General features: G+C 41.8%; 1 protein-coding gene across 3 annotated transcripts in view; it reads right to left on the bottom strand.

Annotated features, from left to right (window-relative positions):
* Nucleotides 1-14,941, bottom strand: part of pias1b (protein inhibitor of activated STAT, 1b) — a 133,061-nt gene that overhangs the window by 37,092 nt on the left and 81,028 nt on the right. For all 3 annotated transcript variants that reach the window (XM_067971352.1, XM_067971353.1, XM_067971354.1), the window contains one exon: nucleotides 13,542-13,992. In XM_067971352.1, the coding sequence (XP_067827453.1) occupies nucleotides 13,542-13,992 (451 nt within the window). The remainder of the gene's footprint in view (nucleotides 1-13,541; nucleotides 13,993-14,941) is intronic.

Raw genomic sequence — 14,941 nt, 5'->3', positions numbered from 1 at the left:
AGCAGTGGACTTGGCAGGTATCTACATAGATGGCCACAAGCAGCACAAAAGACGACAAAAACTGAATAATTCCCACACAAAATTAAAGCATATGGAATGTATTATAAAATGTCATAGGACAATATCAATGCTGCAGTATAATATTACCCAGAGGATGTTTATAAACAGTCCAAGGTTCATTATTACAGTTGATATCAAAGTCCTTCAATTAAGTTAGTGTCCTGCAAAATATTTTTTGGGTGGGGCTGCAGAGCGGAAGGAAGGGTACATTTTGTGTTCACGGTCAAAGCTGACAAACATTAACCACATTGGGGGATTTTTCAGTCAGTAATATGCCAGCTTCAAGCATTCTTAAGTTGGGTATGCCACAGGTTAGGACCACGGTCACTTTATTTTTATCAACCCTGGTTCAATGAGGAGTGTAGAAGAGCATGCCAGGAGCAGCACCAGGCGTACCTAAAAATGAGGTGCCAACCTGATGAAGCTACAACATAGGACTACATGCATGCTAAACAGCGGAAGCAACATGCTATAGACAGAGCTAAACGATTCCACAACCAACGGATTAGATCGAAGCTCTGCAGTCCTGCCACACTGTCGTGAATGGTGGTGGACAATGAAACAATTAACAGGAGGAGGAGGAGGCTCTGTAAACATCCCCAATGATGGCAGAGTCCAGCACGTGAGTGCAAAAGACAAGGCTGAAGCGTTTGCAACCATCTTCAGCCAGAAGTGCCAAGTAGATGATCCATCTCGGCCTCCTCTCGATAACCCCATCACAGAAGCCAGTCTTCAGCCAATTTGATTACTCCATGTGATAACAAGAAACGGCAGAATGCACTGTATACAACAAAGGCTATGGGCCCCGACAACGTCCCGGCTGTAGTGCTGAAGACTTACGCTCCAGAACAAGCCGTGCTTCTAGCCAAACTTTCCAGTACAGCTACAACACTGGCATCTACCCGACAATGTGGAAAATTGCCCAGTTATGTCCTGTCCACAAAAAGCAGGACAAATACGATCCGGCCAATTACCGCCCCATCAGTCTACTCTCAAATCATCAGCAAAGGGATAGAAGGTGTCATCGACAGCGCTATCAAGTGGCACTTACTCACCAATAATCTACTCACCCATGCTCAGTTTGGGTTCCGTCAGGACCACTCAGCTGCAGACCTCATTACAGCCTTGGTCCAAACATGGACAAAAGAGCTGAATTCCAGAAGTGAGGTGATATCAAGGCAGCATTTGGCCGAGTGTGGCACCAAGGAGCCCTCGTAAAATAGAAGTCAATGGGAATCAGGGGGAAAACTCCCAGTGGCTGGAGTCATACCTAGCACAAAGGAAGATGGTAGTGGTTGTTGGAGGCCAATCGTCTCAGCCCCAGGACATTGCTGCAGGAGTTCCTCAGGGCAGTGTCCTAGGCCCAACCATCTTCAACTGCTTCATCAATGACCTTCACTCCATCATAAGGTCAGAAATGGGTTTGTTCGCTGATGATTGCACAGTGTTCAGTTTCATTCGCAACCCCTCAGATAATGAAGCAGTCCATGCCCACATGCAGCAAGACCTGGACAATATCCAGGCTTGGGCTGATAAGTGGCAATTAACATTCGCGCCAGACAATGACCATTTCCAATAAGAGAGAGTCTAACCACATCCCCTTGACATTCAACGGCATTACCATCATCGAATCCCCCACCATCAACATCCTGGGGGTCACCATTGACCAGAAACTTAACTGGACCAGCCATATAAACACTGTGGCTACAAGAGCAGGTCAAAGGCTGGGTATTCTGCAGCGAGTGACTCACCTCCTGACTCCCCAAAGCCTTTCCACCATCTACAAGGCACATGTCAGGAATATGATGGAATACTCTCCACTTGCCTGGATGAGTGCAGCTCCAACAACACTCAAGAAACTCGACACCATCCAGGACAAAGCAGCCCGATTGATTGGCACTCCATCCACCACCCGAAACATTCACTCCCTTCACCACCGGCGCACAGTGGCTGCAGTGTGAACCATCCACAGGATGCACTGCAGTAACTCACCAAGGCTTCTTCGACAGCACCTCCCAAACCCGCGGCCTCTACCATCTAGAAGGACAAGGGCAGCAGGCACATGGGAACAACACCACCTGTACGTTCCCCTCCAATCACACACCATCCCGACTTGGAAATATATCGCCGTTCCTTCACTGTCGCTGGGTCAAAATCCTGGAACTCCCTACCTAACAGCACCGTGGGAGAACCTTCACCACAGGGACTGCAGCAGTTCAAGAAGGTGGCTCACCACCACCTTCTCAAGGGCAAATAGGGATGAGCAATAAATGCTGGCCTTGCCAGCGACGCCCACATCCCATGAACGAATAATTTTTAAAAATTTGCTTCCCAAATGCAGAAGTGTGAGTTTTTCCACTCCAGCCATTTGTGTAACCCGAGTGAAATTGTCAAGTTCTTGGCAATTTAGTGTCACAGATTAATGTCCGCTAGGAAGTTGAAGACTGATCAAATTTACAAAAAAACAAGTACTGTCGTCTAAGATCGAGCATAGTATTGACTGTTATGGTATACAAGGATTAAAAACTAGCTTCACTCTCAGAAAAGCATGCTCTAGTTTATTTAATACAAATCTTACAGATCTTAAGTCGATTTGCTTCTGCTATGTGTACCGACGGAGGGGCCATGCCATTCAATTCAAATACAGTCTTTCAATTTAACACGACAGTTATTTAAATTTGCTCAGTCTCAATCACTTTTTGAAGGTATTTATCAGCCTGCCTTGTTTAGATCAAGGAATCCACCTGAAGCTTTCAGAGTGAGAGAGTCAGGCCAGACTGCTTCAGATGTGGGACAAAAAAACACTAAGGAAAAATACATTATAATTAAGTGCAGCAGTCATGACTATTTGTTATCTTCTAGTCTCTCAAGTAAATAGTTAAGCTTAATAATTCTTGTAAAATCTATGTTGTGTCACTGCCAGCATTTACTTATTCTATCATTGCTCAATAAATATGTTTGGCAGGTTAAAGGCTAAGTCACAGTCTAGCACACTATTATTCAAGTCAAGGAAGATCACGTGAGGGCACCAGGTAAAGCTGGCCAGTGGTAACGTTTCAATCCTGAAGTGCCCAATAATTAAGGCACACAAGAACAAACAAGTGACTCCCAGGGAATGCCCTTGGCAGAAGCTCTATGATGACCATAAGTCACGATTTTGATCAAATAAATGGATCTCTTCCCTCGGGCTCATCAAATATTAGAGGGGATAAATGCATCATTTAATGCAGCACCGGGTCAGGCAAACCACAAATATCACAGGCACTACTCCTGACATATTGAGTTAGTCCCACGTCACTGCCACTCACTGAAGCCTGTTGAAAAGTACTTGAAAAGGGCGTGATTGGGTTTAGCCGAGATCCCTTTTCCCTCCCATAGTTAAACAGCCTGATGTCATACAGTGTGGGGTAGTGGTTGTTGGAGGCCAATCATCTCAGCCCTAGGACATTGCTGCAGAAGTGCCTCAGGGCAGTGTCCTAGGCCCAACCATCTTCAGCTGCTTCATCAATGACCTTCACTCCATCATAAGGTCAGAAATGGGGATGTTCACTGATGATTGCAGTGTTCAGTTCCATTCGCAACCCCTCAAATAATGAAGCAGTCGGAGCCCGCATGCAGCAAGACCCGGATAACATCCAGGCTTGGGCTCATGAGTGACAAGTAACATTCGCACCTGACAAGTGCCAGGCAATGACCACCTCCAACAAGAGAGAGTCTAACCACCTCTCCTTGACATTCAACGGCAATACCATCGCTGAATCCCCCACCAACATCCTGGGGGTCACCATTGACTAGAAACTTAACTGGACTAGCCATATCAATACTGTGGCTACAAGAGCAGGTCAGAGGCTGAGTGACTCACCTGACTCCCCAAAGCCTTTCCACCATCTACAAGGCACAAGTCAGGAGTGTGATGGAATACTCTCCACTTGCCTGGATGAGTGCAGCTCCAACACTCTAGAAGCTTGACACTATCCAGGACAAAGCAGTCCGCTTGATTGGCACCCCATCCATCACCCTAAACATTCACTCCCTTCACCACCGGCGCACTGTGGCTGCAGTGTTTACCATCCACAGGATGCACTGCAGCAACTCGCCAAGGCTTCTTCGACAGCACCTCCCAAACCCACGACCTCTACCACCTAGAAGGACAAGGGCAGCAGGCACATGGGAACACCACCACCTGCACGTTCCCCTCCAAGTTACACAACATCCCGACTTGGAAATATATTGCCGTTCCTCCATCGTCGCTGGGTCAAAATCCTGGAACGCCCTTCCTAACAGCACTGTGGGAGAACCTTCACCACACGGACTGCAGCGGTTCAAGGCGGTGGCTCACCAGCACCTTCTCAAGGGCAATTAGGGATGGGCAATAAATGCTGGCAGCGCCAGTGACGCCCACATCCCATGAATGAATAAAAAAAGTGTCCAGGTTCATACATGAAGAGTTGCCACTGCAAAAGGTAATGGAGGGCTTACAGCATCTGTAATTGTTCCCAAACAAGAATGACTCCCTCAGGTGAGGGGAGAAAAACACAGAATATCCCCAAAATATTTTTTTTATTCCAAAGTACACATTTTTAAAGAGTTTGTAATGCAGAACTTAATTACGATTACCAAATTTGTATTTCAATCAGATGATTGTCTTCTACCCCCTTCCTTAATTTCTTTTTGCTATCAAACTTGGAATGGTGGTGAGAGAATTAAGTGGAATGGCGATGTATACCCTTCCCCATTCAAGTTGCCAATCTGAGCATTGTACTGTAGGGAAGTATTGAGCAGCAGCTGAGCACTTCCTCACAGAGCAAAGAAACAAGAGGACAGTCCCTCCCCAGTCATTTTGCAAACAGCAATGAGCGAGATAACCAGTTAATTTGCTTTTGATGATGTTGGCTGAGGAATGAATGTTGGCCAGGACATCAGGACAATTCCCTGCTCCTCTTCAAATACTGTCATGGAATCTTTAGTATCCACCTAAATCATGGACAAAGGGCCTTGGTTTAATGTCGCACTTGAAGGTCAAAACCTCAAATGATCGAGCACTCCTTCAGTACTGCATGGAGTGTCAGCCTAGTCTATACACTCAAGTGCTGGAATGGAAACGGCCTTCTCACACCTAAAACAAATATTAATGGCAGGACTCAGCATCTAGTCATTAATTTCGCGATAAGCTAAACGGTAACGAGAACTCATACCAGAAGCTGAACACAGATGCAATAACACAAAGGCAACCTCTCACTCACACGAGAAAGAATAGCACTCATATCTGAGAGATGGCATGTGCTAGGGCGTCAGAAGGTCACCACTGGACTTTGATGGCCTTGGATTATTGCCAGTCATTCAGTAGGTCACAGTTGGAGCAGTGTGTAGAGTTCTGGGCACCCAATTATAGGGAGGATGTTAGAACCTTGGAAAGATTCATTACAACAATGCCAAGAATTAAAGTTTATAGTTCTGAAGAAAGACTTGAAAAATTGGTGGTGTTTTCACTAGGACAGAGTAGGTTAGAAAGGTTTTCAAAATCACGAAAGGTTTTGAGAGGATAAATAGTGAAAGGCTGTTCCATGGATTGGCAAATCTGTAAACCCAGAAGGACCACTGGAAGAACTAAGGGGTTAACTTAGAAGTTTATCCACACTGCACTTCATTAGAACATGGAATGCTTTACCACTTAGCTATTGGGGCAGAAACTATATCATTTAAAAGGAAATTGGATTAAGTATTTGGAAAGGAAGAACAAAAACAGGGAAAGAGCTGAGAAATGGAATTAGTGTAGACATCTCCAGTTGAACTAGCAACAGGACAGCACAATGAGCTGAATTGTGTGCTGTAATTCTAAAATATACTATGAGAATAATCGTCAAAATCTCAAAGCTTGGCATATTAGAGAATTCAAAAAATATTAGGATTCTCATGGATTTTTAAAGCTCTGATGAAGTCTGATTTTACCATTTATAAAAATTACTGGCACTTCCTAATCAAGTTGTAAATTGGGCTTTAGTATTTAAGACTTAAATTGTAACCAGTGTACTTAAACAAATATACAACAATGAATATATAGCCTATTACAGAGTTATCCTTACTTACACTGTTATATGTAACAGGTAATAAAAACAAAAACTAGTTTCTAGTAATTTTGTTGAAGGGTCACAAAAGTTAACCAATTTTGTCTTTTCAGATACTGACAAGACCTGCTGCACATTTGCAGCATTTTCTGGGTTTCAGTTTTTAGTACATCCTTCCAACTGTGAATTACAGAAATTTATTGCAAAAAAAATAGTAAACTCAACTCGCATTTTAATTTGTATGCTTATGTTAACATTTTTACTGCATAACCTGTACTTCTACTCCCTTGCCAAAGAAAACAGTCTACCTCTGAAGCAATTTAATGTTTCACATATATGGCATAACACAAAGAGCACTATGCAGCTTAGGGTTCCCAGAGGTATACTGAGTATACAACTCATTAGGAAAAGTCCTAGATGCAACCAAGATGGGCATTACATTCAGTGCAAAACAATATACTATTACATATTTTGGGAGAGGTCAACACATGGTAGTGTGTAACACACTACCATGTTTGAGACCTTTCCCTGCTTCCTGTAAGGATCCTACAAGAAATTATTTTGGACAGCTCAACCCAGTTCCTAGTAGCCAAAAGGTCCATAGCACAAAACAATTGCGATTCACCACTAACTAGCAATTTCAGAGAAGCCACAGGATGACTGGTATGGGAAATGGAAAAATGCACACTGGTGGAGTAGTTGGTGCTCTTCAAGGGTTATTAGGATGGAGTAGAAGATGCTTTGCTCTGCACATAGCCACTCAAACTATCTTGATACTGGCTCTTAGTATCAACAATGGAAAAGCATTCCATTCCCCAACACAGACATCCCTCAGCTCAATAAGCTGAATTCAAACTGCAGTGCTACATTTTTAGATACTCATGTTCACCTTTATTTTTTTCTGAACAATCTAAATTCTTTATCTAGCACTTCACATTCTTGTAACAAGACCCCACTGAAAGTTAGATTCAAGTTAATTTCCCTCCCATAACGTTATTAACATTTGTCTCATTTAAATTTCCCACTAAATTAGAAACATAATACAAATGACAATAAAAATAAATGCATTTTCACAATTCTGGGACAATGCAATTATTGTAAACATGACATAATAAAAATATAGATTATTGACTCAATTTACCACTATAGCCCAGAAACTGGAGTCTAGTGCTGTAGAAGCAGCCAAGTGTTGTCAGAAGTTACTACTGCATACTCAAGGTTCTGTTACATCTTCGACTGTTTAAAAAAATATTAACTGGAAACAATTTTATCATTTTACTTAAGCCTCTGCTTTGTGACGCCCAAAGGCAATGGCCTTCATTCCAAACCACCTCCTCCCAATTGCTGCACTCCTCTTCCACAGCCACCAATACTTGCTGGGATGGAATTCCGGCAGCAGCTCTCTGGTACCTTGGACAAAATGCCATTTTTCATGTGGGATCCTAGACAATGAACATCAGGCTATTCAATTAAGGAAGCATCACAGTTAGACGTGATTCTGCCCTCACCCAACATCCACTTTCCTTTTGCCGTTGTTTGATAAGTGACCAGAAAGGGAACCTTGATTTATGTTCCCACCCAAAGGGGTACCGATGACAAATGTGGAAAATTGTGCCAAAATCATGGAAAACCACACGTGGAAGATGTATTTTTCCACAAAGCCGTTAGAGGAGCTATACGCTCTTTATTCTATTGGCCATTGATGTTATTCATTGAAGATATATTGCCCAAGTAAACATGCAGCCAATAAAGGTAATGCCCCTCACATTTGGCGCTTTGACTCAAGGATATAAAGTAGCACACATAATAAAGAAAGTACAGACAAACTGATTGAATCAAAGCTCATTTCTAAGATGCCCTCTAGGCTCACTCCCTGAAAAAAATCATGACTTTACAGCATCCTCTGTGCAAAGTGTACCCTAGTTTTGTTAGTTCACATAAAGATGCACAGGAAGAGACCATCAGGCCCGAGCAAGCTGTACCTTTTCATAGACCAACACCACCTACACAACTAAAGACAAGGAAGTACCAATTCAATCCCTAAGGCCTTTGTTGCAAATCATCAGCCAGTCATCTCAGAACCTCCTACCAGTGTAGGAGAGGTAGAAGGCTAGGATTGAAAGGGAACACAAAAGCTGGCAGCAAGCGGAGGTATAGTGGTCCTAAACAGTAGAAAAGTTGTCAGTTGTCAGGGGAGTGGGACTAGCTGGGATTGCTCTTGCATAGAGCCGGCACGGACTCGATGAGCCAAATGGCCTCCTTCCGTGCTGTTGCGACCTTTCTATGATTATCTGTCATATCCTTCAACCCCAGCAAGCATCAGACAATCAAACTGTACAATCACTCTGTTAAAGATAAATGTCAGCACTTTGGAGAATTCAAATTTTAAAAATTGTACTCTCCATAATCATGAATGGATAGTTATCAAGAGGGGCATTTCTTCAAACAAACCAACACAACTTCAGCATTGTATCTTATTTATACATTTTTAAAAAAGCAAAGAGCACCTATATAAAGTTTTTGTGGTCCGTTTCAAAAGAAAATTAGGGCAAAGTGCTATGTACACTGTAACCGAACCCGGTTTCCAAGACACCAAAAAGTCTTTAAACTACAGCCAACTTATTACTGCCCATCCTAGACACGTTACATGTATCAAAATACATTTCTGCTGGGAAACCATCTGTAGCCCATAAGTGAGGAGGATTAAATAACAATTTATGTGAACGCACATAACTTCAGTATAAAACATCTCACCAAAACGTGAACAAAAAATCCTATTTTCTCCATTTAACTTTTTTAAATCTCTTCCCCCCTCAGTTTTTTTTTTGAAGGCACTGACGAGCTGGAGTCAGTCTCCATAGGTACCAGCAGCCCTCTGGCTCTTCACTCGTGACCATTCTTCTTGCGAGAGACAGTACAGTATTAGCAGACTATTCGAGTGGAGTGCATCACTGCTGGCCACAATGTTCTCAGCAAACATCCATGCACATGCACTTTCCAGCAGGCTTTAAGGCTGGTGCAACACAGGGCACAGGCTTTACCCACTAGGCTATTGAGGAGCTCTCATTTTCTCCCTTTCGTACTCTAAAGGATGACCACTGCTGGAAAGAGCATGTCTGCCTCCCATAGGAACAGGAACAGATGTAGGCCATTCAGCCTGCTAACATTCATGGGTGGAACTACACATGGAGAATCCCCATTTAAAAAGGTACCAAAGGGCAGCCAGTACCCATGGACCAGAATGGGCACCTTGGGAGGTGGGGGGGGGGGGGGGGGGGGGGGGGAGGAAGAAGAGGGGGAAGAGAATGAAGCCCTACCTATGGAACAAAACTGAATAGACTACAAAAGTGTTTTGTTCAGATCCAAAATATGCATATCTAAGTTGAAAGTTATAATCAAACTCCTTTTTTAAAAAAAAACTTTAAGGTTCTGCTTTCATACGAACAAAAATCTTTGTTATGAAGATGGCCTGCAAGAACTCAAAACCCTATCTCGATAGGTAGTTGTTGTAAATATCAAAGTGGTTTCAAGTGCTGCATGTTTCCAGTGAACAAACTGGCAGGATTCCATGCAGAAACATGGAGACAGAGTTTCAAGTTACTGCTGATAGCAACATACTTTGCAATCTACCCATCCGCTATAAATAACTCAGGCGTTTACTATCTTAACTCTTAAGACTCATCGTAATCAGCAGTGCCATGTACCCAGAGAACAAAGTCCTTGAAGTGCACTTGTGACTTCTACTATCTCAAAATCTGACTGCAAATGAATAAAATGTGGCAAGGAGGCACTTAGCTAAAGTCAAAAACTGAGGCAAGTGCCTCTATATATTATTAAACTGCAAATTTCAGAAACATACTACTAAACTGTAGAGAAAAAATACTCAATTCACAAAATCAAAAGTGCCCTCCCCCCCCAAAGAAAAAACAAAATACACAACTGGTTATAAACACTGCACTACAGGACCAACAATTTGATACAAGATTCTCCAACTGCAGTCAGTACATTCCAATTGGTTTGGACTGATGTAAAGGTTGATATAGTTCAAAAAATGTAAACACATCTACTAAAGCACCAGTTTCTAGTAAACTTTGAAGTACTGTTAAACGTAGATAGCCCCCTCAAGACAGGGGAAGCTGCATTCCTAAACTGCAGTGGAAAGTAACAAGTGACTACATATAACAAACTGGTTAATTTACACTACTCTTGATAGCTAAAGATACCAATATTAAAATAACACTGCCAGTCTACTGATCAAGGCTTAATTATTGTGAAAAATGCAAAAGGAGTGGGAGGAGGATAGAATGAATTATAAAAACCAGGCACTTCAACTCTCAGTGAGCTGATTTGGGAAGAGGGTTTTTGGCTGGGGGCAGGAAGCAGAAGAGATAAGTACAGAAGTAGGAAAAATGCATCTCAAGAAAATGGTCAACATTTGGTTCAATATTTTCTAAGTTCACAATTAAACACTAGTGTATGATCATGACTACATAAGAGTGCATACTGGTATGTGAAAATAAATGTACAAGAGGCCAGTGTCCAGCCAACCCCGATAAATGTACAGAAGGAGACTGGATAATTCTGCAATGTGGTGCTGTTGGACATCAATTAGGAAGACAGAATAAACAACACTGAAGTAATGACTGAGTGGCCTATATGGTTTGAGGGAAGCGTGCAATGGTCAAGGCACGTATGCCATGTGACAAACTCCATATCTGGAAAGGTTGGAAAACATTAAAGCTTAGCACGTGGGACTGTGTACAATAAGCACTGAATGGTGGGGTAACAAGCAGTTAGTTATGAGAGATGGCAACTATAAGGCATCTGTGGGTGCCCTAGTTGTGATGGCCGAATGATATATTGATTATGCAACTTCCCAGCTTACATTGTCTTTTTAAACTTTGGCATTCGACATCACAAGCAGTGACCCTTCAGATTTTTTATTAAATATACAGTTCCATCTTCAGTTTATTTCCAAAATGTAATTGTAAATAGACATCTTTAAATTTACTGTTAAGGTCACAAAAACTATTGACATATTTATAAAATCTCTAACGTAGAAAAATATCTCAAGGCGCTTCCCAGAGACGTAATCAAAGTTAAAATGCATGCAGAGCCAAAGAAGGAGATATTAGGAGGAGTGACCAAAAGCTTAGTCAAACAGGTAGGTTACAAGAAGGGTCTTAAGGGAGGAAAGGGAGATGGAGGGGTTTAGGGATGAAATTTCAGAGCGTGTGGCCTAGGTAGCTGAAGGCACAGCCACCTGCAGTGAAGAGAGGGAGAGGGGATGCACAACAGGCCAGTCTGAGGGATGGAGAATTTGGGGTTGTAAGGCTGGAGGAGTTTACAGAGATAGGGAGGGGCAAAAACATGAATGGGTTTAAAAACAAGTGTGAGAATTTTAAATTTGAGGCACTTGGGAGCAGGATCCAATGTATGAAAGCGAGGACAGAGATGATGGATAAATGAGACTTGGTGCAGGATAGGATATAGACAGCAAAATTTTGGATAAGCTGAAAATTACGAGGGTGGAGGATGGGAGGCAAGCCAGGAGAGCACTGGAATAGTTGAGTCTAAAGGTGAAAAAGACATAGTTGAGGATTTCAGCAGCAGAAGGGCTGAGATACAGGCAGAGGCAAGCAATGTTACAAGTTTTTGTGATGGAGACACTATGGGGTCGGAAACACAGATCAGGGTCAAATAGGACCAAACAGTTGTGAACAGTCTGGCTCAGCCTGAGACAGTGGCCGGGGAGGGGGAAGGAATCAGTGGCAAAGGTGTGGAGTTTGTGGTAGGGGCCGAAGTTTTCCCAGTGTTTAACTGTAGGAAACAGACAGGATATAATAAAATAAAATCAAAACTTTGGAAATATAAGCATGGAGTCTCACACAATGTGCGTTGTCATAAAGGGAAGCTAGATAAACACATGAGGGAGAAAGGAATAGAAGGTATTGCTGATTAAAAGAGGAGTGGGAGGAGGCGCGTGTGGAGCATAAACATCGGCATGAGCCAGTTGAGCCGAATGGCCTGTTTCTGTGCTGTACATTCTATGTAATTCTGTAAACAAAAATTATTGATGGCCATAGTGTGTTCAACACATGCACTCACCTAGACATTAGGACATCACCATCTTCCAAAATTAGGCAAGTGGAAACTAGACATGGAAATCTTCCAATATTCTGATATAACAAAAGAGTTAGAATGGCTACTAAATGCTAGATAGCCACTGAGGTCAATGAAATGGTCAGTTTTTTTTTCATCAAGCCATTTATTCTACATGACCTTTATAAAGAACACAACTGCACACCTAACCCAAAAGCAAGTTTGTGTAAACATTTCTAATTGCTCAAAGTATTACAAAATATTGCAAAATCAAGTTACAAAAATTCTGTTAAAGATAAACATTGCCCAACTACATGATACTGAAAGACCATTTTAAAAAGGTGGAACAGTCAACTCGTCAATTGGAGAACAAAGTAGACCTGGGAATAAATAGCTAACATATTAGTTCCTCAAACTTTAGTTGCTTACAACCATTGAATCCAAGCTATCGCCCTTTGAGCTGAAGGACAAAATTGATGAGTTCTGATGAAAGGTCATCAACCTGAAACTTTAACTGTTTCTTTCTCCACATATGCTGCCTGGCTTGCTGAGTATTTCAAGTATTTTCTGTTTTTATGACAAAATTGATGAGTTTTGTTTGGTGCAGATAGGAGGGTCTAACAGTCATGGCAAGCTTACTGTGTCAGATTGCCTGATGCATAGCAAATCCTGCATTCTCTTCCTCCTTTATCCACTATCCCAAGAAAACATCTGAACAAAAGCCATGGCTTCAGATATTGTCCCGTATAACATTGTTCCATTCTTTCTACAAGAGTCAGTGCACTCTTCAAAACACAATGCAAAGAGTCCAAAGAAAATGGAATGGTCAGTTGCAATTGTCAATTAGTTGCAGACCCAGCTCCCAGGTTGCAAAAGCATCATGTCATGCTTTCTCCCCAAACGGCTGGCTGAATTCAATTCAATGTATAATTTGCATGATAAAAGTAAAATTAGCATCAAAATAGGTCTCAAAATGGGTCATTGTTCTTGGTATGAACATGAAAGTGTAGATGTAGAATTAAATTCATCACTTCCTTTGACATACAGTTGACACTGGAGAAACAATATGGTGGCCGAGTACTTTTTTAAAAAAAAACTCATGTATAGAGATTCAAAATAAAACTGACACTATTTCAAGTAATTTCATTTTAGCCATTCAGAAAGCAAGTCATGATAGATTAACCTAATTTTAGGTAAACTTGAAGTATTCCCAAATAAAATAAAATTGGCTTATTGAATTTGTTTTAGTTTTTAAACCACAAATGTTGCAGTAACGGCAACAGAACAAGGTTATTTTGGGCATTTGTTTCTTACCTAGACTAGTTGGTTTGATCAGTTCATCAAGAATGTCATAAAAGGGAAGTTTCTGCAGTTTTACATCCGGGTGGACAGGGTGGAGAGATGATGTCAGGTGTGGCAGGTCTAGTTCGTGTTTAGGTCCCAACAGAGAAACAGCAAGCAGCGGAGAAGTTGTTGCATGCCCGTCATAGGAGAGCTGTGGGATAGCAGATGGCGACAGTGGCGTAGTCATGGAAGCTGAAGTTGTATGGACAGAAGAAAGGGTCAGGTCGGTGGGGGTCACAATCTTCTGTGGGAATCTCCGCCTATATAGTTCCTTAATTTTCATCTGAACAGCTGGGCTGCAGCCAGCTTTCAACAAATGCAGTGCCTTTGTCAGGAGTTCGTGTTTACGACCGTGTTTGTTCCGTCCAGCATAGCCCAATAACACTTGGAGCTCCGACACTCTGAGGCTCATAACCATTTGCTTTAAAGGGAGGAGAAAAAAGGAAAGAGAAAATCATTAATCGGAAAATGCTCTGTCTCGTGATAGATTAATGCAATGTTCTTACCTCCATGGGGGGGTTTGTACCACAAACATAAACTGTGCCTCATGCATCCCATCACAAATCAATTCAAGATTTCAAATTAGTACCCGGTCCAAGCAAGGGTTGATGCATTAACGAGCACCCAATACCCTAAAACAAGCCTAATCTGGAAGCAGCAAACAACCTCAATTAAGTAAATAATTTTTAAAACTGAATTTAGCAAAGTTTACAATCTTTCTTGGGTTTTAGTACATTATAGTTCACTTTATAAGATATTTGCAAATGCAAATACTAAGGGTCTTCTTCATGGATGATGAAGGAAGGCCTTTGGCCAATTTGACCTCTCTTCCAGAATACCAACCCTACCATGTCCTCATTTAGCTTACATTAGCATATCAACTGATAGCCTCCCTGTTTCAGTTCAAATATTAACATTGGAATCTTGTTTATAATTGGTTATCAACATAGAAATCACCCAACTACATGACCAAGTTTTACAAATTTACCAGATTAAACAGCTACAGGATATAGTTTTGGATGTAAGAATCAACATACATTTCCCTCCTTTTAGATTAAGAGAAACAATCCTACTTATTGTTTATATGGCTCAGTAAGATTCTACTTTTCCTTTCCAAACTATTCCCGTTAACTGATTTTTGAAAAAGAAATCTTTTAAATAAACTCCAACTTGGTATTGTAACAAAGTGCGCACTTGCAGGTTTCCAGGTGTGCAGTGGCAGCAAGCATCTGTGGATTTATCTAAACATACAATGCAAAGCTGCAGTTTAACTAAACATGAGAAATACAGCCTGGAATCAGCAGTGCTGCCACAACACTAATTGTGATTGCTTCTTTTTACAGGCAACAGAAAGGCACAATACAATGGTG

Source organism: Heptranchias perlo, chromosome 34 (genome assembly GCF_035084215.1).
Source record: "Heptranchias perlo isolate sHepPer1 chromosome 34, sHepPer1.hap1, whole genome shotgun sequence".
In the NCBI taxonomy this organism is placed as follows: domain Eukaryota; kingdom Metazoa; phylum Chordata; class Chondrichthyes; order Hexanchiformes; family Hexanchidae; genus Heptranchias; species Heptranchias perlo.
The sequence above is the reverse complement of the archived record's forward strand: the minus strand, read 5'-3'. Positions and strand labels throughout refer to the sequence as shown.